This window comes from Balaenoptera borealis, assembly GCF_965194805.1.
Source record: "Balaenoptera borealis genome assembly, chromosome: 7".
In the NCBI taxonomy this organism is placed as follows: Eukaryota; Metazoa; Chordata; class Mammalia; order Artiodactyla; family Balaenopteridae; genus Balaenoptera; species Balaenoptera borealis.
The window spans coordinates 24,711,610-24,737,572 of NC_138864.1; the positions used below are offsets into that span (position 1 = coordinate 24,711,610).

The 25,963-nt window shown below is 35.3% G+C and overlaps 1 protein-coding gene and 1 long non-coding RNA gene across 20 annotated transcripts in view; one reads left to right on the forward strand and one right to left on the reverse strand.

Annotated features, from left to right (window-relative positions):
* Window positions 1-9,063, forward strand: part of PTPN12 (protein tyrosine phosphatase non-receptor type 12) — a 90,734-nt gene extending 81,671 nt beyond the window's left edge. For 6 of the 12 annotated variants that reach the window (XM_082399354.1, XM_082399363.1, XM_082399361.1 and 3 more), the window contains 5 exons: window positions 2,516-2,593; window positions 3,485-3,552; window positions 4,811-4,841; window positions 7,554-7,661; window positions 8,201-9,063. In XM_082399354.1, coding sequence (XP_082255480.1) covers window positions 2,516-2,593; window positions 3,485-3,552; window positions 4,811-4,841; window positions 7,554-7,661; window positions 8,201-8,262 — 347 coding nt within the window. In that variant the 3' untranslated portion in view covers window positions 8,263-9,063. Of the gene's footprint in view, window positions 1-2,515; window positions 2,594-3,468; window positions 3,675-4,810; window positions 4,842-5,552; window positions 5,679-7,553; window positions 7,662-8,200 lie in introns of those variants that run through there. The other 6 variants (XR_014246756.1, XM_082399360.1, XM_082399362.1 and 3 more) reach the window with 6 other exon arrangements.
* Window positions 1-25,963, reverse strand: part of LOC309632172 — an 81,953-nt gene that overhangs the window by 30,630 nt on the left and 25,360 nt on the right. For 5 of the 8 annotated variants that reach the window (XR_014246758.1, XR_014246759.1, XR_014246760.1 and 2 more), the window contains one exon: window positions 22,646-22,763. This is a non-coding gene — a long non-coding RNA (uncharacterized lncRNA). Of the gene's footprint in view, window positions 1-9,199; window positions 9,443-20,330; window positions 22,464-22,645; window positions 22,764-25,963 lie in introns of those variants that run through there. The other 3 variants (XR_014246763.1, XR_014246764.1, XR_014246765.1) reach the window with 3 other exon arrangements.

Here is a 25,963-nt window from a genome sequence, read left to right on the forward strand (position 1 = left end):
TGATTCTTTTGTGGTTTATTTCAAGGATCTTCAGAAGATAATGGTTACCACAATAAAAACTACTTCACCAGTTTGGCATAATTTAAAATTGTTAATATATTTTTTCCCCTCGACTTCAGAGTTTGAAAAATAACTGCTAAGTTATAACTACACAAGAAAATATGTAGATAAGAAATTGTCGTTTTGGGTTTTTTTTAGCATATCAGGCATGTGTTTTGTACCTAGGAAATAAATTTTTTTAAACCATTACTAGAAATAGAGTTTGGTGAGGGCAGGAAGGATGCATGATATGACACGCTTATTAAAAGTTACTGCCATATGACCAGTGTTTTGGTGATAACAGAAAGAGTTCCTTTAGAATACAACATACTGCACAGAATAGTTGAAAGCACTCTTCTGTATACCAGCTCACTTCCTTTCTCTCCATTTTATTTGTATTTCAAAGCAAAGATAGCTGTAAATGTGATTTCTGGTTTCTTTTCACCCTACCTTAACTATGCTAAATGAGTTTGGTATTAACAGATGGTTTTCCTGTGTAAGTATTCTGTGTTGCAGCATAACTACAAGCAGTCCTATTTTTAATGTTAGTAATTATTTACCTTGTAGATGAACCTTTGGCACAAGGATTAGATTACTGTTTGCTTGTTTGTTTTAAAATTTGCTATGGAATAATTTTGTTTTGATACCTAAAACAAACTTTTGCATAAGTTACTGCCTGAAAAAAAATTCCTGGCTATCATTCTGATTTTAATATTGACTCAGGCCTCCTGAAAGATTTCTCAGACATGGCTACACTAGGCTCCCATAAAGTGTATGATTTACAAAAGCCTATGAAAAATGTGCAGGCTCTGGTTGGTTAACCTCTAAAACACAAATTTATAACACAGAAAAGGCAATCCAGAGATCCAGGGAGAAACATGCAGTTGAGAAGCCAAGGCCACAGTTAGAAAATAAAGTCTTTCAAGAGTGAGGACTGTTGTAACAGAAGAGGTATAGAGTTTCCAAAAGATACTTGATACTTGATGTAAACAAGCCATACTGTCCTTCCTGATTTGTTCACGTAATTGTGAAATGGCACCACAATGTCAAGATTATGCATCTCTTCCTTCCAACAGCCATCTCTTCACTGTGAGCTCTTAGTAACAAAAGAGCAAGGGGAAATACGATGATTGCTTAGACTGTTACTACCAGACAGGGTAGATAGTTCTTTAGTAGCTTAACTTTATGTGCAAGAGAGAGTTCCAGTACTCATGTTTTATATATATGTGTATATGTGTGTGTGTGTGTGTGTGTATATATATATACAGATTTTTATATATATACACACACACATATATATATACAAAGTATTGGACTGGAACTCTTCTCTCAGCAGGATCCAGGGGCTGTATTTTCTTGTGTCTTCAGCTAAATAATTGTAGGAGGAACCAGAGCAGTCATACCTGGCTCATGCACGTTGAAAATTGAAAAGGCTTTTTTTGATTTTCACTCTCTTTTTAATGCATAGCTTATCAAATGTGGTAAAACAGCAAAGTATCATGGCACAGTTGTTCACAGTTTTAAGAAAACAGTTGTCAAGGCCCAGACAATATAGGATCCTCACATCTTCCTTTCTTTGTCCCATCTTTTCTAACCTGAGAGTCCACACACAGAATTGTATGCTCATATTTCTTTTTCTACCTCCAGTGAAACCTCAAAGGATCTAATACTCTCATTTCACCTTATTACGGCATAACTGACAAGGCTTACTTAATGCATTATCTTTTCCAAGAGCTAATTTTGTTTTTACTGGTGAAAAGCTTTTATATGGCTTCAGTCAGTATTCTCAAAGTATGGTCATATGCCACTGTTCACAAGATTTTAGGCAATAAATAAATGAACATCCAGAAATTTTAATGGTTATATTTTTGTGTATTAGAAAAATAACTAGCACTTTTAATCTGTTATTTTAGTCATTACTATTTAAAACATGACTGAAGTACATAGTTAAGTTTAAAATGAGTGGGATTTAAAAAAATAGGACATATGGTCCACAGTATGGCAAAACTCATAAAAGGAGTAAAGCAATCGATTACAGTTTGGGAAACACTGACTTAAGTCAAATGACTGAAGCTTTCCTTTGTGGACTCAAAGCATTATCGGCAAACCCAGTAGAGAAGGCACTCGCCTGCTGGCTTCTCTGCTGAAGATGCCTTCAGACTCAGAGGACAGTGTGATTAATGCCTACACGGTGTCAGGAAAGTCATGGGAGAGTCACTTTCTCTGTGCAATAGTGATGGAGTTCAGTCTTTGCTCAATAAGCTTTATAATTGTTTTTGATAACAAGTCGAGTGATAACGATATCTTGTTTATTTTTGCATTTTTAAAAACTGGTTCTCTTAGATACTTGTGGCAGTGATTTTTAAGAATGTCAAGAAAGCTGTCTTATTTTGTTTAGATAAAAAGTTCACTTTTAAATGAGTTAACATTTTTTAACAAGTTCATAATTTGTCTAAATTTTATGTATTTGATTTAGATGTTGATGTTAGTGAAGATTCGCCTCCTCCCCTACCTGAAAGAACTCCTGAGTCTTTTGTATTGGCCAGTGAACATAGTGAGTGTATCTTCTGATTTTACCTATTTCATGCTTTAATAATAAGCTCTGAAAAACATGGCTGATTACAGTCTGTTGCTGTTGAGCTACACAATTAAATTGAAAAACAGGTTTGAATTTATACTGACAAATGTTTTTAATTCCTTGTATGAAAAATACTTATAATGGTATTTTTTATTTGCTAAGACTGCTAATAAAATGGCTGCATTTATATCAAACACTATAATCCAGTTAAATGCAACTATAACTGTATACAGTTTATTGTCTTTTCATTCATTAAAAATGGCACTTACTTATGAAAAGACATTAACTGCTTCACTTGGTACCAGTTTAGGTAAGTAAACATTTAAATTCTGTTGTAGGCAGGCATCACTCAGTTGATGTTAACTGAGGACTCTTAAGGCCACAAGAGTATCAGTGAGGGAGAAAGTGATATTTCAGAGTATTGATAATATATTCCTCATCCTTCCCATCCTGAAAAAGAGTATAGAAACAGCTTTAATATATTTACAGTGTCTTGTGCTCAGTGGAGGTGCACACTACTAGTCTTATCTGAGCTGCATTTTACAAATATTTTATTCATTTTAACTGATTTTAAGAATGTTAAAAAACAGTGAAGCTGTATACTTCACTAATATTAAATAAATAAGTCTAAGTCTGTCATACCTGTAGATTACAATGCACTTGTAATAAACTCTGATAACTCAATTCTTTAAATTTTAAGGAAGAAAGCTTAAGGGCATATTCTTCAATTAATAGAAGCTAGAAATTTTTTAGTGGAAGTGATAGTTTCTAAAAATCTATAGTATCTGTTTTTGTATATTACCTTAAAGCAAGAAATTTTAAGAATTAAAGATGTTAATTTTAATGGTAAGATTTCATTTTTCTCAGATACACCTGTAAGATCTGAGTGGAGTGAACTTCAAAATCAGGAACAGTGTGAACAAAGAAAACCTGAAGTGAGTCCTTTTGGGATTGGAACAGCTATAGCTCAATATTTTGTTCTTTTGTTTTATTAATTTATCTTACAGTTGTTATAATAACTTACCTTAAGACTATTAAATATAATTTTTGATAATTATTTCTTATGCTATAATTTCACATGAAAAGTGTATAAAATGTGAGATCTAAAATTTTTTTTAAATTAATTAATTTATTTTAATTTTTTTTGGCTGTGTTGGGTCTTTGTTTCTGTGCAAGGGCTTTCGCTAGTTGCGGCAAGCAGGGGCCACTCTTCATCGCGGTGCGCGGGCCTCTCACTATCGTGGCCTCTCTTGTTGCGGAGCACAGGCTCCAGACACGCAGGCTCAGTAGTTGTGGCTCACGGACCTAGTTGCTCCGTGGCATGTGGGATCTTCCCAGACCAGGGCTCGAACCCATGTCCCCTGCATTGGCAGGCATATTCTCAACCACTGCGCCACCAGGGAAGCCCTAAAATTTTTTTAAAGAGCATTATGATCTACATATGACCATCACTTCAGAGTGATGGTCATATTCCCAAGCTGCTTTTGAAATTTTCCCAAGCTGCTTTTGAAATTTGTAAATTATGCCTTGTTTCAAATCATTTTGGAGGTATGAATAGAACAGGAGTTACTATTTTCAGGGTCCTAGTGCTTTCCTAGATTTTGTTCTTTCCATTATAAAACCAGGTATATTGTCTCTCCCTTTGGTTTTTCTGGTCATGTGAGACTTCCTTTCATATTCAGGAAATGTTTTGGTAGCTAAGTATTTTAGCCACGGGAAATGCCATTTTTCATCAACATTATTATTTCTCTCATATTTGAATATCTCTGAAATTGGCGTATATCTTAAAATTGATTAAAAAAGCATTGTGATATACTTTAATTGGTAAATAAAGTATTGGTAACCTAATAATGATGCTATGTCTTACAATCAGTGATATCACAACTTGATGAATACAGTAGAGGGCTGGCAAAATGCAGTTGTGTGTATGTTCTCTTATGTAGTAACTTCTGCATTTTCAGTTTTCATCCAGAAGGAAAAGGAATTCCCCTATCCTTTTACTCCCAGTATAAAACACCACAACATTAAAAATTTTTAACCCTAATTGAAAACACCATTGTTTTCTTTTCCTTTGACACGAGAATCTTGATAGATCTTGATTTATTGGGATATATACTCGTAACAGACCAAATTTTCTATGATTTGTACCTGAAAGGGATGTACTGTAATAGCTATTGAATGTCTTCCTTATAGGGCTTGATAACCTCTGGAAGTGAAACATGTGGTAAGTTGGATTGTGTTCCTTTTTGCTATAGATTATATAGATTAATTTCCATAAAATAGCATGTCTCATGGTGTATGCTATTTATTTGGTTATTTCAGTATGTGAAAATATGTAGGACAACTCTTCTAGAACCTGAATTATGTAGTATAATTCTTTTAAATTTGTTATTATACCAGATATTATTATTGATCAGGAGGATAACAGCATTTATTATCAGTAGTTACAGGCTGATGGGAAGGAAATTATTTTTAAAATATTTTCCTGTATTTTATTTCTGTTGTTTATAAAAACACTTAGAATCTAGATCTGACAATGATTTGAATAAATGCCCCAAATTAACCTAGATGATTGAATTGGGTGCCTAAAAATCAATTGTTTTGGAAATCTTCCTTTTAGGACTTTTACATTTGTGAAGGCTAGTAAGGTTATGTTAGCTCAACCCAGTGTTATAATGCCAAGTTAGAAAATTTTTCTACTACATTACTTTTACGATCATAGTAAAATAGGTCAAGTTATTTGTTAATTCTTATAAATCAGTAACTACGTAAACAGCTCATCAAACATCCTAGCTTATACAGTTCCCTCAATTTATCTATCACCTCTGCCCTTACCCTCCATTCTGCTTCAGCTGCTCTCTTCCTGGATCTTTGCCTAATGGGGCTCCATTCCATCTCATAAACTCTTTATTACCCTCTGTTTACTTTCCTGCAGCAACATATTATAAGGAAAAGAGCAGAAGCTTTAGCGTCAAGCCCACCTGGATTGGAGTCCCATTTTTGCCATTTTACTTACTATGTGGATTTGGGCAAGTTACCTCATCTTTCTAGGCTTCAGTTTTCTTCTCTGTGAAATGCAGATAATAGTAGTAACCTACCCTAGAGGATTGTTGCGAAGATTTAATTAAATTAAATCATATATGGAGAGTATTAGACAGTGCCCGGCACACGGTAGGCACTGAAATGGTAGCAATGCTGTTATTATTACCTATGTTATATTAGTACTGCTGCTATGGCTAGATCCCTGGGTCTTTTATTTTCTTATTATCTGTTAACTCCTTCTTTCTGGTTTCTCTTCCTTCTCTATTCAGTCTAGATACCACCATCCATCACTCTAGTCACACGCACAGTTATCCTTAACTTTCTTGCCCCTAATTCCCATACCATTTTACTTTATCCCTCAGGATTACGGAATACTGCTGGGGAACTTGGCTCAGTTTTACAGAGTGAGCATACAGTTCTAGGATTGATCCACAGCTGAGCCCTCAGCGTTGCTTGGTTATCTTACCTGCTCTAGTTTATACCCTTTTTATTTCCCCTGAATTTTCCAAATCTTTATTTTCTTCATGAATCCCACTAACTCTTACTCAGTAGTAGGCCCTTTACTTCATTGAGGCTTTTAGCCTAAATCATCATTTCCTCATAGAAATATGAGGAATACCCCTCCGCCACTTGTTTCGTCTACATGCCTCTCCTTTCTGTCCCTGTTTATTATAAACCTTATCACACTACTATAATAAGTAATGTACTTGTCTGGCTCTCCTACTAGACCAGGGGTTAGCAAACTGTATCCCACAGGCCTAATCCTGCCCGTGGCTTGTTTTCTTATTCTGCCCTTGAGCTGAATGAATTATTTTTACATTTTAAAGAGGTATTTAAAAATAAAAACAAAGAAACAAAAATCAATGAAGAATGTGCGACAGAGACCGTACGTGGCTTGCAAAGCCTAAAATATTCTCTAGCCCTTTACAGAAAACGTTTGCCGACCCCTGTCTAGACTATAAGCACCTGAGGACAAGGATTGTCTGTTATTTGATGTGTATTCCAAGTTTCCAGAAAAGTTCCTTACAGGGGGTGTAGGAGATGTGACGAAGGTGGTGAAAGAATGCCTGAATCATAGTAGTTGATTTCTTTTGTTACTAATCTTATGCATTGGCAGTTAAATATGTAAACTAACTAAAATTTAAGCAATGCTAAATCTTAAAAGAAAAGAATTACTACTTTTAAGCACAAGTATTAAGTCCATTAATAAACTATGAACTTGTTTGCCATTGATTTCCATATAAAGGCATTTCAGTTGCAGTTAAAGTAGGAGCATAAGGAGAATCGTCACACAGCAGAAGTACTCACTGCAGATTTCTAGGCGTCTGCAAGAACACCTAATATAATTTCCTGTGTTCATTACCTTTTTTTTTTTTTTCTTTTTTTTTAAGTAATTGATTTTTTTTTTTTTTTAAAAGCTCCTTTTATTTTTTATTTTTTAAATTTATTTATTTATTTATTTATTTATGTCTGTGTTGGGTCTTCGTTTCTGTGTGAGGGCTTTCTCTAGTTGTGGCAAGCGGGGGCCACTCTTCATCACGGTGCGCGGGCCTCTCACTGTCGCGGCCTCTCTTGTTGCGGAGCACAGGCTCCAGACGCGCAGGCTCAGTAATTGTGGCTCACGGGCCCAGTTGCTCCGCGGCATGTGGGATCTTCCCAGACCAGGGCTCGAACCCGTGTCCCCTGCATTGGCAGGCAGATTCTCAACCACTGCGCCACCAGGGAAGCCCCTGTTCATTACCTTTGCATTTATATTTATCTGGGCTTCTAAAATTATGCTCAAGAAAAAACTTGCTCTTTTAACTAACTGCCCACATTAAAACAATTAGAGGATTCTTCTACCTATGATGCTACACATGATTATGACTAACAATGGCTTTGATTTGCATTTTAGACCATCCAGCACGAGGTATTCATACAGAGACTTGTACAGAATGTCCACCTACTTTCAGTAACAAGAAAGATCAAATATCAGAAAGTCCAACAGAAGCCACAGAGATTGGTAATTTATTAGATAATTTTAACAGTGTAATTGTGTAGTTAATGCTGGCAAGAATGAAAAAAAGTTATTTGCCATCATTCCAGAATTTCCTTAAGGCAAAGTTTATCTTTGTGCTATGATTTATTCAGGTTCTTAAATGGCACTTGCCAAGAATAAAACATGTACTGTCCAAGTTGCTTGGAATTATGAAACAAATGAACTAATTTATTCTGTTTCATACTGAGGTTAAAAACTAAAATATAAAAAACTTCAGCGTGTAAACAAATCTTTCTTTTGAGTTGGAAAGACTAAAATATCTTAGCTGTTTTTCTTACATTTTGATAGAATTGATTTTATTTTTATAAAAGAAGCAATTATTTTCAACTACCCAGAACAAATTAAGAGTTGGTTTGTGTTTGTAGAGATTTGTTTAGTTTAAGTTCTAAATTTCCATATGGAAATTTATTTGTTCCAGAAAATAAGAATGTCTACAGACATGAGCTTAATAGTGTAAAAATATTTCTGAACACTAGAGAATTATTGTGGTATTTTGATTATAGGTTTTGGTAATCGCTGTGGAAAACCCAAAGGACCAAGAGATCCACCTTCAGAATGGACATGATTCAGGGAACTAAAAGACACTTTAAATTATACTGGAAAATTCAAGTGCCACTGAAAGCCAGATTTATAGTATTCCATCTTAAAAATGTGGGACTAACAGCAGTGTAGATTGTTACCTTAGTGTTTTTTGCTGGGACCATCTACCTGCCTTATATTACACTTAGGAAAAAGTATTACATACGGTTTATTTTGTAACTTCAAGTATTATTGCCTTAATGTCTCTTAACCCTGTTACACGCTGCTTGTAGACATGTTAATATAGTAATACTTTTATGATAAATTGAGTTTAAGGACTACTCTTTTGCTAATGTTTTATCATGTATGCATTATTTTGTATATGTACAGGGCAAGTAGGTATATAATTTGATAAAGTTACAGTCATAAAATATTATTAACAGAAGATGTAAGAAATTTCTGCATGGTCTAAATCTTTGTGTACCTTATTTGTAAATTATTTGCCCTGAAGTTTTAGAAAATAGTTTCTGAATTTTAAAATTGCTGGATTCATGCAGCCAGCATTACAGGTTATCAGAGATCAAAGATTGTAATAATAATACATTTTGTAAATTGTAAGCAAAAAGTTATTTTTATATTATATACTGTCTAATTGTCCATCCTAATTGTCCTTGTTTTCATCTAGTTATGGAGATTCAGTAAGTGCCTTGGAACAATATTGAATTCTCTTAGCTCGTGTGTGTTACTTTAATATTTGAACTCAACTGGGATTAGAAGACTATCAGAATATATGTATGTTTCAGGATATTTGACCTGCCATTAAAAAGACAAAAACAATTTTACAGTGCCTACTTGTTTTGGTTTTTCAATTCCTCTTTTGTGGGAAATTAGACTTAATATCCACCTTCCTCCCAGCTCAGTCTTATCTTTAAGTCATGAGTATGAATGGGGTTTAATTTCTTAATTATAGAATAGGGAGCACCTTCTGCAGAAATACGGCTTTGCAGTCCTAAATACTTATCCTGGAGTCAGCCCGAGGCATCCTTCTTAGCCTTCTCGTTATTGCCTACTGGGATGCCAGGAAAACACCAAACAAAGGTGCAGCTGGGAAAAGGGAACTGGTTTCTTCCCATCCTGCCCTGGAGCAGAGGTCCTTTCCGTAAGTACCAAGTTTGAATTTTGACATCATTGATCAAAGCTGATAGACATCTGTATTTTCCCTCTGCCTATAAAAGAGGGAAGAAATTATGAGACTAAAGTGAGATAAAGTAATCGTATATGAATAGAAAGAGGATTGTTGTGGAAGAGAAAATAATACTGTGATTTCATGTTGAAAAATTTATAAAGCTCATTGGTCTTAGAATTTCACATTTTTCTCATATATTTGTTCAAAAAATGTGAATACAGTGGACCCTGGACAGTCATAAGATACAAACACCTCTACAGCATATCATTTTCTTAATAAAATTTAAACTGAAATAAAGTATAATTGAAAAAAAATTTAGTCTCCATACACTTTATGATTTGTATAATATGGCACTAAAATCATTTGTAAAGATTTTTTTTCTTGGTAAGGAGTTGCTTTGGAACTCCTTCATTGAAGTATACATGTATTCAGAAGGGTGCAAAAAGCATATTAACCATCACAAAGTATACAGTCCTCTGAGTGTGACCACCCCTAGGTCAAGCAGTAGAACAGGACCAGCCACTGAGAAGCTTCCCCTTGGGCTTCTAAGATTTGTTCATTATTATATGTGTAGCAGTTGCTTGTTCATTTTTCATTGCTAGAGTTTTGCATTGTATGAATATACCACAGTTTGTTCATTCTGCTACTAATAGACATTTGGGTTGTTTTTGGCTTGGGAAAATTACAAATTTTGTTGCTACAAACATTTTAAAATGTGTTTTGGTACACTTATATATATAAATCTGTTGGGTATATATCCAGGAGTGCAATTTTTGGATTATAGAGTATGCACATATACATTCAGCTTTGTAGATATTGCCAAACAATTTTCCAAAGTGGTGGTTCTGATTGTTAACATATTTCCCTCCTGACTAATGAGGTTGAGCACATTCTCATGTGCTTATGACCATGTGGATATTCATTTTTGTGAAGGACCTGTTCAAGTCTCAAGCATATACTGTTTGGCAGTATCTACTAAAGCTGAGTATGCACATATCCTATCATCCGGCAACTTTGCACCTGTTTTTCTATTTAGTTGTTTGTCTTTTTCTTATTGATTTGTTGGAATTATTTATATATTCCATGTGTGTTTGCCTGTGCTTTGCCTTTTCACTTTACTAATGGTGTTTTTTTGTTTGTTTGTTTTGATAAACTGAAGTTCCTGAATTTAATTAAATCCAATTTATCAATCTTTTATAATTACTCCTTTTTGGTGTCCTCTTTTAGAAATCTTTGCCCACCCCAAGATCACAAAGATATTCTTTAGTTTTCTAGAAGCTTTATTTTTTATTTATATTTTTATGTTATGTTTTTATCTAAAGCTACAGAATTAATTTTTTTGTATAGAGTGTGAGGTAGATTTCTTTTTCCTTTTATGAATCACCAGTTAATGTCCTTCCTCCATTAAATATATAGTCTTGTCATATGTTATATATTCATTGATCTGAGTCAATTATTAGATTTTTTTTTCTTTCTGTTCCATTGCCTATCTTTATAATGTTTTAAATTCTGCCTTTTTCCACCTTTAGCTTTCTCCCAGTGATTTTTGTATTGCCTAGAACAATCAATAAAGTTACTCATTTTTATTTTTCTATATAAAGCATATAATAAATAAGGTCATTTGTATCTGAGATAAACCACTGGCAAATTTATCCTACTTTATCCAAATCCTCTCCCTTACAGCTAATGCTACAAAGACCTTTAATCTTTACTTTTCCATCCTAACACTATCAGTTACCTTTCTTTTGGAAGCAATTTTTCACAAATAGTATTTTTTACTCTAGTAGTTTTCACTTTATGGACATTTTCTCCTAATATTGGTAAACAGAGAGCAGTAAAGCCATAGTCATATGTCATTGCTGAGCTAGGCTCAGTCATAAGCTAAGTGACTTCCTCTCAGGTAACAGCCTCGTAGGACATGTGGTTAAGTTTTTGCCTGAGCAAATTTACATAACTGTATGTCCTAAACCCCTGTGGTCACTTCAAATAGCTGAAACTATGAAATTCTTCTTTTAATTTTATTGTTTAAAACATTTTTTAATGCCATTGCCTGTGTCAATTTTTAACTTAAGTATAATTGACTTACAATATTATATTAGTTTCAGGTGTACAACATAGTGATCCAATATTATTATACATTATAAAATTATCACCACGATAAGTCTAGTTACCATCTGTAATCATACCAAGTTACTACAATATTATTGAACTGTATTCCCTGTGCTGTACATGACATCCCTGTGACTCATTTATAACTGGAAGTTTGTACCTCTTAATCTCCACCGATTTCAGTCATCCCCCCCAACCCCCTTTCCCTCTGGCAACCACCAGTTTGTTCTATCTATGAATCTGTTTCTGTTTTGTTAGGTTTGTTCGTTTGTTTTGTTTTTTAGATTCCACATATAAGTGAAGTTGTACAGGATTTGTTTTTCTCTGTCTGACTTAGCATAATACACTCTAGTTCCATGCATGTTGTTGCAAATGGCAAATTTTCATTCTTTTTCATGGCCGAGTAATATATATTCATCATATGTATATGCCACATCTTCTTTATCCATTTGTCTATTAATGGGCACATAGTTAAACTAAAAAGAGACGATTTTGTGTTAAATGAGAAGGGAAGCAATAAAAATAATGCAATTTGCAATCTGAAGCTTTTGAGAGAAATTCAAGTGAAGAATGACATCTTAAGTATACTTAGTCTTAAAATGTGTTCTGATTATAATATTTTTGTTGAAGTACATTTCTGGTGGCCTTGATTGCAATCTGTGAAGTCATTCTAATTTAATCCTAAATATAGAATTAAATTTAATTAAATCACTGTTGTGCTAGTTTTGGAAAAGTTTTTGCTGTTTTTGTTTTCTTACACAGATGTCTCCTAATTGCCTGCTTTTAGTGACGTTATTTTAGGTATCAAAAGTTCACATTCACATTTAATAGCTTTCTAAATAATCAGATGTGAATTAATTTCAGTTTTTTAATACTCTATTCTCCAATTTTAGATCTTTGTTACACAGCTCTTAAAGGCCAGAAGCTCGTATTTTCAATTCTGGCAGATAGGGAATTGCGAAAACTTTAACAAAAATTTTGGCACATAACCATTCAATATATTGTGCTAAAAGTAGCTCTAGTTTTGAATATAAACTGTATTTTCTTAACAGATTTGCTGCAGTCTGTTTCCCCCGCTATTTGTCTTTAAGGTGCACAAATCTTCCATGATATGCAGATGACCAATTAGATCGTGAACAATTTAATCAGTGAAAAGCAGCTACGATTGGGTAGCTCAAGAAGATGTGTCTCAGTGTTTTAAACTACAACAAATCTGGGCTTTGTTGAGTTAGTGGGGGAAGGGAATTCCAAAGATTCCAACCATTTTTCATTTTTTAGAGATAAGATGGCCTATGTACTATAATCGTGATTTAATGTAATAGTATTTGTGACTTAACTCTTGCCAACATTTCAGCAAGAACATATTCTTTGGCTACTACAGATTTATACCCAAATAGCCAAACATTAAACAGAAAAGTAGTTCTAAATTTCTCCTTAACATTGTTTTCCTGACTGAAAAAAATTTTAGTAGGATTAAGTTTATAGTAAGTACACAAATGTACAATACATCTGTGATATTTTAAAGTATTGTGGTTTTTAAATTTTAGCTTTATCAACTTATATGTAAACCTGTTAGAATATTTCCAATACTTTCTAAAACTAAAATGTGAGAAAGCATTAAATAATTTACTGTATTAAATATAAAATCTAAGTATTTAGCATTTCTCATTGTATTTGAATTAATTATATAATAACATTTTCATGCAGCTTCTATGCAAAAAATTTTAAATACCAATCTGGGCACACTACATATATTGTATAATTTGAAATATGTAGAGATTAGCTGAGATTAACATTAGAAAGCCATTTTTATTTCTTTTTCTGACCACACTGCGCCTTGCGGCTTGCAGGATCTTAGTTCCCCGACCAGGGACTGAACCCGGGCCTCCACAGTGAAAGCACTGAGTCCTAACCACCAGGGAATTCCCTAGAAAAACATTTTTTAAATTAAAATTATATATGTACACATTTTATTGTTTCAGAAAGGTAAAATGAAGTTTATAGGAAGTTGACTATTGCCATTCAGAATAACAAAGTATTCTTGGCATCTTTTCAATCCAAAGATTGAAAATGGATTGATCCATTTTAATATTATTTCATCTGTCAATATCGATTTCCATGTAACAGAAATAAAGTAAAATTTATATGTAGAAATTTTACATTTAGACTTTGCTTTCATGTGAATTCAGTTGAATTTAGGGCCAAAGGCTTTTGAAAGTTGGATTCTTTGACATTGATAGCTTTTAGCAGTTTCAGTGGCTGTAGAGGTGGGACATCATGGAACTCTTCCCCATTCTGTCAGAAGGGGGCAGCAAAGCAAGCCAAGAGGAAATTTATAGGTACCAAAAAAAAAAAAAAAAAAAAAAAAAAAAAAGTCGGAAAGGCACTCAAGAAAATTTAGAAAGCTATAGCCCAAAAGCTTCTTGGGGTGGCTTCACTATTTTAGAGTGTTTGTGAAGTCCCTAATGCCAAGTGCCCCCCTTTGCAAGAGTCATATGCAAATCTTAAGGCATCAATACACCTCATGCAGACTCAGGCCTATCTAATAAAAATTATTAACCTTGCGGAATGCTTACCAAGTGCCAAGCCTTCTGCTTATCTCTGAATACATTATCTTTCTTAATCTTCACAAAAACTTTGCCAGATGGACATCCCTGTTTTATGGATGAATCTGCAGAATACAGACTTCAGATAATTTAAACTCACACAAAGTAGCAAAGCCAGAATTTAAACCTAGCTCCTGTTACAAAATCCTTGCACTTAATTACTGACACTACTATATGCCCTAGTTTTCAGAGAAGCTAGGAGTGTAGGCTTTAGCAGGCAAGAAACGTGTGTGCTAGTTAACTGACTAGTTACTTAAGTCAAATGTCACTAATATGCTTTAAAATACATGGCTTGAAAACTGATGAAGGGAACTTCCCTGGCGGTCCAGTGGGTGGGACTCCGTGCTTCCACTGCAGGGGGCGTGGGTGCAATCCCTGGTCGGGGAGCGAAGATCCCATGTGGCACATGGCGTAGACAAAAAAAGAGGAAAAATAAATGCTAAAGAAAACTGATGAAGGCCATCTGCATGCTTTTCCTTGGTATCTCTGTTTACTTCCTATCCTGCAGTAAATTTCTAGGGCACAAGTATGGGACAGAAGTCAGAATCGGAATTTTACCAACTTGGTCAATTTTAATTTTATAGTTAAAACTTGGTAAGCTATTGTGGCAGGTTGGAAATCATGGCCACAATATTTTCAGCTCCTCCCATCAAGGTGGAGTTTGTTTTCTAGTATCTGGGCTGGCCTTCTGCTTTGCTTTGACCAATCAAATGCAGCAGATGTGTTTCTAGGCTGACTCTTTGTGTAGACCTTAAGAGGACAGGCTGCTTCAGTCTCTTGGGTCCCTGCTGGCATGTAAAGTAGCAGGATACAAAATTAATGCACAGAAATCTTTTGCATTCCTATACACTAATGATGAAAAATCTGAAAGAGAAATTAAGGAAACACCCCAATTTACCATTGCAACAAAAAGAATAAAATACCTAGGAATAAACCTACCTAAGGAGACAAAAGACCTGTATGCAGAAAACTATAAGACAATGATGAAAGAAATTAAAGATGATACAAACAGATGGAGAGATATACCATGTTTTTGGATGGAAGAATCAACATTGTGAAAATGACTATACTACCCAAAGCAATCTACAGATTCAATGCAATCCCTATCAAACTACCAATGGCGTTTTTCACAGAACTAGAACAAAAAACTTCACAATTTGTTTGGAAACACAAAAGACTCCGAATAGCCAAGGCAATCTTGAGAAAAAAAAAACGGAGCTGGAGGAATCAGGTTCCTGGATTTCAGACTATACTACAAAAGCTACAGTAATGAAGACAGTATGGTACTGGCACAAAAACAGAAATATAGATGAATGGAACAGGATAGAAAGCCCAGAGATAAACCCATGCACATATGGTCACCTTATTTTTGATAAAGGAGGCAAGAATATACATGGAGAAAAGACAGTCTCTTCAATAAGTGGTGCTGGGAAAACTGGACAGCTACATGTAAAAGAATGAAATTAGAACACTTCCTAACACCATATACAAAAATAAACTCAAAATGGATTAAAGACCTAAATGTAATAAGGCCAGACACTATAAAACTCATAGAGGAAAACATAGGCAGAACACTCTATGACATACATCACAGCAAGATCCTTTTTAACCCACCTCCTGGAGAAATGGAAATAAAAACAAAAATAAACAAATAGGACCAATGAAACTTAAAAGTTTTTGCACAGCAAAGGAAACCATAAACAAGACGAAAAGACAACCCTCAGAATGGGAGAAAATATTTGCAAATGAAGCAACTGACAAAGGATTAATCTCCAAAATTTACAAGCAGCTCATGCAGCTCAATAGCAATAAAACAAACAACTCAATCCAAAAATGGGCAGAAGACCTAAATAGACATTTCTCCAAAGAAGATATACAGATTGCCAACAAACACATGAGAGAATGCTCAACATCACTAATCATTAGTGAAATGCAAATCAAAACTACAATGAGGTATCATCTCACACCGGTCAGAATGGCCATCATCAAAAAATCTACAAACAATACATGCTGGAGAGGATGTGGAGAAAAGGGAACCCTCTTGCACTGTTGGTGGGAATGTAAATTGATACAGCCACTATGGAGAACAGTATGGAGGTTCCTTAAAAAACTAAAAATAGAACTACCATATGACCCAGCAATCCCACTAGTGGGCATATACCCTGAGAAAACCATAATTCAAAGAGTCATGTACCACAATGTTCACTGCAGCTCTATTTACAATAGCCAGGACATGGAAGCAACCTAAGTGTCCATCGACAGATGAATGGATAAAGAAATGTGGCACATATATACAATGGAATATTACTCAGCCATGAAAAGAAATGAAATTGAGTTATTTGTAGTGAGGTGGATGGACCTAGAGACTGTCATACAGAGTGAAGTAAGTCAGAAAGAGAAAAACAAATACCGTATGCTAACACATATATATGGAATCTAAAGGGAAAGAAAGTGGTTCTGAAGAACCTAGGGGCAGGACAGGAATAAAGACGCAGACGTAGAGAATGGACTTGAGGACACGGGGAGGGGGAAGGGTAAGCTGGGACGAAGTGAGAGAGTGGCATGGACATATATACACTACCAAATGTAAAATAGATAGCTAGTGGGAAGCAGCCGCATAGCACAGGGAGATCAGCTCTGTGCTTTGTGACCACCTAGAGGGGGTGGGATAGGGAGGGTGGGAGGGAGATGCAAGAGGGAGGAGATATGGGGATATATGTATATGTATAGCTGATTCACTTTGTTATAAAGCAGAAAAAAAGACACCATTGTAAAGCAATTATACTCTAATAAAGGTGTTAAAAAATGCAATGATATCCATTTCTAAGAACATGAAAACATGATTTAAAAATCACTGTATTCTACAATGGAATATTAGCCAGAAGAAAGAATGAAATAATGTCATTTGCAGCAACATGGATGAACCTAGAGATAATCATTCTAAGTGAAGCAAGTCAGACAGAGAAAGACAAGTATATGACATCACTTATATGTGGAATCTAAAAAAAGGATGCAAATGAACTTATTTACAAAACAAAAATAGACTCACAGACATAGAAAACAAACTTCTTGTTACCAAAGGGGAAAGTGGAGGGAGGGATAATTAGGAATTTGGGATTAACCAATACACACTACTATATATAAAATAGATAAACAACAAGGACCTACTGTATAGCACTATAGCACAAGGAATTATATTCAATATCTTGTAATAGCCTATAATGGAAAATAAGCTGAAAAAGAATATACATATATATATATATATACACACACACATGACTGAATCACTTTGCTATATACTTGAAACATTGCAAATCAATGACAGTTTTAAAAAAAAATCACTGTATTCTAAATAAAATATCTTTTGGCCTAAGGCAGTGTTTCTGAAACTTTTTTTTATTATTGCCCTCCCTGTACAGGAGAAAATTTAAATTAAATTTAAATTCTCCCTAGTGAGAGAAATAAGGAATAAGATTTTGTTGGGTAGAGTTGAGTTTTGAAGGGGCACAAGCCACTGCCATATCTAAGGGTCTTTTTGCCTCCAAGAACAAAGTTTCAGAATGCATGGTATAAGCCCATTAACAGAAAACTGTAAATTCAAGATTCTGCCCAACTAGTTTTAGACGCACTGATGGGCCAGGTGTCATCCCCTTGGCTATGTCTGAAAATATCAAGACTCTCAATGTGCTTCTCACCCTTAGCTCACCCTGCTGGGAGTGTGTTTTGGGTTTTTCCTCATCTTTAAAATGAGACAGTAGTTTCACGCTCTCTCATAGTTTTAGGGACAAGGGAAAAATTTGAAAATATTTTGAACATTCAATCTAATGTTTACTTTATGGAATCTAACAAATCTGTTTTCTTGAAAGGAGATATCTGATAATTTGCCTTACCCATTAATTAGCTGAGATGCCTAATGGTGTTCCTTCCTTGAAAGACTCTCTGCCTCCTTGTTCCTTCTTAAACATACTAAGTGTACTTTAAAATAGATATTTGTTTTTATCCACTTCCAGAAAGGCTGTAATAGGTGTTTCCCTTAATGAACACCATAATTTCCTTTTACCAAAGGATTGTTACAAGGATTAAATTATTTAACGTACATAAAATGCCTAGCACAATAAACTTTCTCTTTAGTATAAAACACACGGACTTCCCCTGGTGGCACAGTGGTTAAGAATCCGCCTGCCAATGCAGAGACACGGGTTCGAGCCCTGGTTCGGTAAGGTCCCACATGCCGCGGAGCAACTAAGTCCGTGCGCCACAACTGCTGAGCCCGCGCGCCTAGAGCCCGTGCTCCGCAACAAAGAGAAGCCACAACAATGAGAAGCCCGCGCACCGCAACGAAGAGTAGCCCCTGCTCGCTGCAACTAGAGAAAGCCCCCATGCAGCAACGAAGACCCAATACAGCAAATAAATAAGTAAATAAATAAATAAATAAAACACGAAGCCATAAATTATGAAAGAAACAATATATAACCAACTGAAAAGCAAACAGCTTATTGTCTAAGTGACTGAAACTATTGTTGACATAACCACAATACCATTATCGCATCTAAAAAAATTAACAGTTCTTTAATATGATCAATTTTCCACATATTATACATGTTCAAATTTCCCTGAGAGTCTCATAAAATGTTTTTGACAATTGTTTTGTTTGAATCAAGAGCCATACAAGATTCACACACTGCATTTACTTGATACACCTATTAAATTTCTTAATTTTAGGTTCCCCTCCCTTTTTTTCCCCTTGCCACTTATTTGTTGAACTGTGTCATTTGTCCTATGAAGTTTCCCACACTGGACTTTGCTAACTGCATCCCTGTGGTGGTGTTAACATGTGCCTCTATCCCTCTATTTCTTGTAAACTTGATAGTTGGATCTGGTGGCTTTCTCAGATTCAGGTTTGATGTTTTGGGCAAGAAGGCTTCATAGGTGCTGCCATTTACTCATCACACCCAGCAGAAGGGCTATAGTGTTTAGTAATGTAGACACTCAATGGTAATGTTGATCAGTGAGTGCTGTCAGGCTGATTTGTTCATCAAAAAGTCTCCAACAGTCTTTCATTTAACGCCACCCTCTTCTTAACATGCCTTCTTGGGCTTTAGTATCTAGAAGGCTAAAAATGCATTTCTCAAATTCCCTTGCAGCTAGAGCTATTGATGTGATATAAATTCCACCACTAGAGGCACTTGTGTATAGTGAACGAAGTAGGGGAGGGGCAGGTTATGAGGCATCTTCGTGACAGGGTGTATTGTAGTGAAGGACATGTGGCTGTGGAACCAGTGGCTTCCCCATTCAACAGGTGGCCTTCGAGAATGGCCTGAACAACAGTCCCTTGACAGCTCGGTTCTATAGCCTGGATTTGTGAGTCACTCCTGAAGCTTAGCCTGCAGGCTGTTTTTTCAACCCTGCCAACCATTTGTAATAGACCATGTAATAAATCCCTTTTGGCTTAAATTACTGAAGAGTGGATTTTGTTCTCTGCTTTGAACCCTGACCAATACAGCTCCTCTAAGAAAAAGTATTTTCAGCAGTTGTCAAACAGTTGCCTCTCTGATTTTATTTTAAAAAGTGAATTTATTAATAGTTAAACTTGTTAATAATTGCCTGAGTATGTAAAATAGATATTCTAGGAAGATATACCTTTTTAAAACAAAAAAATCATATAGCAATTTCACATTCCCATTGTATAAACTTTCTAAAAAGAAACACGGAAGTGCTTTTCCCCCCCAGCTTTATTGAGAAATAATTGACATACCTTGCTGTACCAGTTTAAGGCATACAGCATGATGGCTTGATTTACATATATTGTGAAACGATCACCACAATAGGTTCAAGTGACATCTATCACCTCATAGATTCAATAAAAAGAAAAAAATTTTCTCCTTGAGATGAGAGCTCTTAGGAGAGCTCTTAGATGAGACTCTCGTAACAACTTTCCTGTATGTCATACAGCAGTGTCATCTATAGTCATCATGTTGTACAGCGCATCCCTAGTACTTAGTTATCTTATAACTGAAAGTTTGTACCTTTTGACCACCTTCCTCAAATTCTCCCTCCCCCCAGTGTTTTTAAAAAACATTTAAAAATTAATCCATGTTAAGAAAATTAATCCATGTCCATTAATGAAGACAATTTTATTGAAAGGTAATTTAAATATTGTCTTCACAAAATTTTAATTCCATAATGTGAACTAAAAAGTATAAATCTTCAGAGTCTAGTAAAGAGATTTTTATTCAATATTTTACTACATAAATGTTCAAACACAGAGAAGTTGAAAGAATTATACCATGACCTATCCAGTAACCTAATTATACGTATACCTGTCACCTGGACTCTACAGTTAACATTGTTATATTTGCTTTATTACATACCTAACCATCTAGGCATCCCTCTATCATACATTAATCCATCTTATTTTTTGATACATTTCAAAGTAAGCTGCAAACATGAGTACACTTCAGGCCTAAATACTTCGGCATAACAAAAGGATTTTTTTTTCCAGATATAGTATTTGGCCACTGAAGGGCTTCCAAATGACATAAAATGCATTAGAAAGTAAACTAGTCTATAGTGTCCTGAATTGTCAAGTCCTGGCGAAGATCTAGGGAAGGAGTTGCACGGAGTGTAAATGGCATCAATCAGAGTGAGAGACTCAATCTGAAATCTAGCAAGATTGCAACACTCTCTGCCTTTACCTTCAGAACTCTCCTCCTCATTTTACAGTTACTTTAATTATAAAAGATAAAATACATAATTGGCCCCTCTCCCCCTCAAATGATTTGTGCTATTGAAGGTAGCAATTCTAAATTTAGATCAGAATCTCAGAAAACTTGATGGAAATCAAGATGTTATATTTGCAGAAATGAGCTGGCTTCATGAACTCAATGTTAATTTGGTTATTGTTACTCTCCATGAGGGCAGGGGCTTAGTGTGTTTTATTATATATCCCCAGCACGTAGAACACTGCCTGGCACATACTAGTTAGTGTTCAATACATATTCACTGAAGGAAGGAGGGAATTCAAGTGCTTGATTCCAAACATAATCTTCACATATTTCATGCCATTACTAATGAAAGAAGTTTTTCTAAAATAAAAATAAGTCTTAACATAAAAATAAGAGCATGGGTTGGTTACCTAGAGCTGGAGCTGCAATTACACAGAAGGGACCATGTTTTCCATACGTGCAGCAGGAACCTCAGCACCAGCCTACCGTGCACCCGCCGCTGAGGCTCAGCTGACTTGTGGGGCAGGTTGTGCCAAAGCCCGTGGCTGGGCAGAAGCAGCACTGCCTTCTTTTCGTTTTTTTTACTTTTTAGTCTTTACTGAATTTATTACAATATTGCTTCTGTTTTCTGTTTTGGTTTTTTGGCCCTGAGGCATGTGGGATCTTAGCTCCCCGACCAGGGATCGAACCTGCAGCCCCTGCACTGGAAGGCGATGTCTTAACCACGGGACGGCCGGGGAAGTCCCAGCCCTGCCTTCTGATGGGGACCACAGGAAAACTTCCCAGAACTGTTCGGGCACTTTGCAAACACACCCTGGGACTGCCCAGAAACAAATGCGAAGTTTGTCTGTAAATCAGTGGGGGCAAGAGTCAGTGGAATTTGAATTATTACTGTTGATGTTACTCTCCTCTTGTACTTTCAGACTGGTGATACCTGAGGAAATTTAAATGTGCTACAATGTTAAAATTACCTTTTTAAGGTGATAATTTTCTTTGAGATTTCCTTGGCCTGGAAGAGCATTTCCATATTCAGCACAAGTTCATCAAGCTAGCACACATCTCAACAGCTACTGTGAGATTTTTTTAAAATATATTTTTGTCTCTTCAAGAGAATGAGAGACAAATTATTTTTTATTGTGTCTGTATAGAGAGCAACATAAACAATAATTTCAAATCTATCAGTTTTCCTGTTAGAGATCACAATGGCGGCCTACCTAGATGGGAATCAAGGGACCAGCAAATTAGAAAGATTTAAAAACCAGAAGAACACCTTGTATTTTATACTCAACATAGGTATAGAGAGAAATTTTTATGCCATAAGCTATAAAAGGTTAAATGTCCAAAGCAATGTCCTGCTACAGCTAGTGCTACCCTCTCACTAAATAAACATATGCTCTGCAGGTCCCCACAAGACTTTCAAACAGCCCAGTGATGACTGTCATTAAAACATACCTAAGAGAAATCACATTCTTCCAAGTGAGACATCAGAGGCTCCCTGCCACTTGGTAGAATGTGATGAATTCAAGCACTGGATATTGGTGTAAGGTGGTCGACTGAGACCAAATATTCATTTGCTTTTTCTCAGAATGTTGCTTCTCTATGTCAAGGTTTCCACTAGCCACTGGTACATTCAGATAAATAAGAAACATGCAGTGAGCGACACTTTCATAAGGGTAAATGTACCCAATTGAATTGAATTTTCTTTTTCTCTGTCTTTATGACTTTCCTATTTATTTTGGTGTTAAGATGTCCTTTTTGTTAGTAGTGGTGATGAATGATAGTTTTATATTTTCTTGCACTTACCTTGGCAAAAATGAAAGTAAGAAACTCCATGTTAGTCTCCAAAATTATCTTGAAAATTTAACTGTACATGAAAGTCCAATGTCTAGAAAAACCAAAAAGTCTCTTCCAAAATAAGATTCTGCAATGCAAAAAATAAATAAAATAATCAACAACTCTATGAATTCATTTTCCCTATTCAGGTGTTGGACATGAAACTGAACAAGTTGAAAATATTGGTTGGTAGGGCAGGAATTCCCCCATTCTCAGCCCCCTAAAGCATCTCAAATTCCCTCAAGGAATGTAATAAAATTAACTAATACAAGATAGCTTCTGAAGTCAACTGCCTAAGTTTAATTCTTAGCTCTAACATTTACCAACTGTATTATCTTGGTCAAATTACTTAACCCACTCTGTGCCTTGATTTCCTTATTCACAGAACGGAGATAATAATGGTATCTACATCATAGGGCTGTTGTGAAGATTAAATCAGGTAATCCATGTAAAGATTTCATCATCACTTTTTCATCATCCTAAACTGAAATTCTGTACCTATTAAACAATAACTACCCATTACCCCTTCCCCCCAGCCCCCGGTGAACACTATTCTACTTTTCATCTCTATGAATTTGACTAATCCAGGCACCTTATGTAAGTGAAGTCATACAGTATTTGCCTTTTGTGCCTGGCTTATTTCACTTAGCACAAAGTTTCCAAGGTTTACTCATGTTGTAGCATGTATCAGAACTTCACTCCTTTTTAAGGTTAATAATACTCACTTCTATGGAAATACCACATTTTGTTCGTCCATTCATTTATCAATAAACATTTAGGTTGTTTCTACCTTTTGGCTATTGTCACATTACATATTCTTAATAAATTACTTGAATTATTTATTAAGTTATAATTTACTACTTTTGGGAGGATCTTATATGCAAGCCACAAACTCAAGCAAGAATTTACTCTGAGTTTCACATCTCATCACCCCCAAGTAATTGGATTGTGCTGATAAAATTACTGTGATAGCTCTTAGTAATTCATCTTTGTGCAATATCATTGCAAGTCACTTAAGCTCTCTCAATTTCATCATTTGTAGAATAAGAACAATAGACACCAAAAGCAAAAGCAACAAAAGCAAAAATAAATTCAAGTGGGACTACATCAAACTAAAAAACTTCTGCACAGCAAAGGAAACCATCAACAAAATGAAAAGGCAACCTACTGAATGGGAGAATATATTTGCAAATCATGTATCAGATAAGGGGTTAATATCCAAAATATATAATGAACTCATATATCAGAAAACAAATAATCCAATTAAAAACTGGGTAGATGATATGAACAAGCATTTTTCCAAAGACATACGGATGGTCAGCAGGTACATGAAAAGATGCTCTACATCATTAATTATCAGGCGAATGCAAATCAAAACCACAATGAGATATCACCTCACACATGTCAGAATGGGTATTATCAAAAGGACTCAAAGAAGATGTAGAGAAAAGGGAACCCTTCTGCATTGTTCAGGGGAATGTAAATTGGTGCAACTGCTATGGAAAACAGTATTTAGATTCCTAAAAAAATTAAGAATAAAACTATCATATAATACAGAAATTCTACTTCTGGGCATTTATCTAGAGAAAATGGACTAATTCAAAAAGATAAAGGCACCCCATTCACTGCAGCCTTATTTACAATAACCAAGATATGGAAACAACCTGAGTGTCCACTGATGGATGAATGGATAAAGAAATTGTGGTATATAGATATATATGTATACACACACACACACACACACACACACAATGGAATATTATTCAGCCCTAAGAAAAGAATGGAATTGTACCATTTGCAACAACATGGATGGACTTCTAGTGCATTATGCTAAGTGAAATAGTGAGATGTCAGACAGAAGAAGACAAATACTGTATGATCTTTTTAAAAGAATCTAAATCTAAATCTAAATCTAAATGGAATCTAAAATATGTATATAAAGCTAAGCTTATAGATACAGAGAATAGATTGGTGGTTGCCAGAGGTAGGGGAGTGGGAGGTGAAAGAAATGGGTGAACTGCTTTTTAAATTCTTTTTTGGCCACGCCATGCGTCTTGCAAGATCTCAGTTCCCCGACCAGGGATTGATCCCAGGACACCGCAGCGAAAGCCCCAACCACTGGACCGCCAGAGAAGAACAATACAGGTATCTGCTTTATAGGGCTGTTATAATACATGCAAAGCACCTAGAATAGTAAGTACTGTATAAATTTATGCACTGTATGACTGTGTAAATGTAGTTTTTGTTATTATCAATTTGTCAGTTCAGTTATTTCAGGTACAATGAAAAATGCTGGCTGCCCACCCAGTGTCCATTTTGCTCCTCCTCCTTCCTAACAGCTCCTTTGTTCAAATACCTACCCCTTGTCCTTGTATCTCAAGAGATTTAGAGATGCTAGCCAAATTTCCAGCTCCACGGAACTTATGTTAGCCAATAAAAATCCTATGGTTTAGGCCAGTTGGTGTGTTTACTTATTCATATCACTTGCAGCTGAAAGCATCCTAATTGACACAGATCAATCTTAACTTCCAAAGAGAATTCTAATACTAGACTGATTTCTGGTATTGAAGTTGGAAAGACAGGTCCATGGAAAGGGGAAAAAAGAAAAAAAAAAAGGATGAAAAAATGCGAAGGATGTGATTCTTAGATTATGTATTCAACAAATATCAAATGTATATCATCACCCAAAGATTACAAAAAAAATATTTTTTTTAAGAATGGCAAGAGCTAAAGGATGAATGAAGCAGAGTTCTAAAAATGTTAAAATCGTACCAGAATGAGGAATATCACACATTTCTACTTCACTGTGAAAAGTAATAATCAGCTAAATGAAGGAGAGAACATGCAGTTCTCCATCTCTATAGACAGAAGTGAGATTTATCTGGATGTAATTATTAGCATAAGGGGTACAGAGATAGTATGAAGTTCAAGCGGAAAGTAACATGACCATTACATAACTTCTTAGGGAGTAAGTATTGGGTTGGCCAAAAAGTTCATTTGGGTTTTTCCATAAGATATTACAAAAAACTGAACAAACTTTTTTGGCCAACCCAATAATATACCACAATCATTGCTATTTAACTTGCCCCTGGCTAACTCATTATTATGAAAAAATGTCTTAGTTTTCTCATTCTACTCTGTTGTACAATAAACAATTTCTCTGGTCTTTGTTCTGAGTTCCCATCACCTGGCCTCTAAAGCTTTTGGAATTTTCTGAATGATAAGAGTATCTTTGTTATTCATGAGTCCCTTGGATCACATCTGATTTTATGCTAATGACATGGCTCA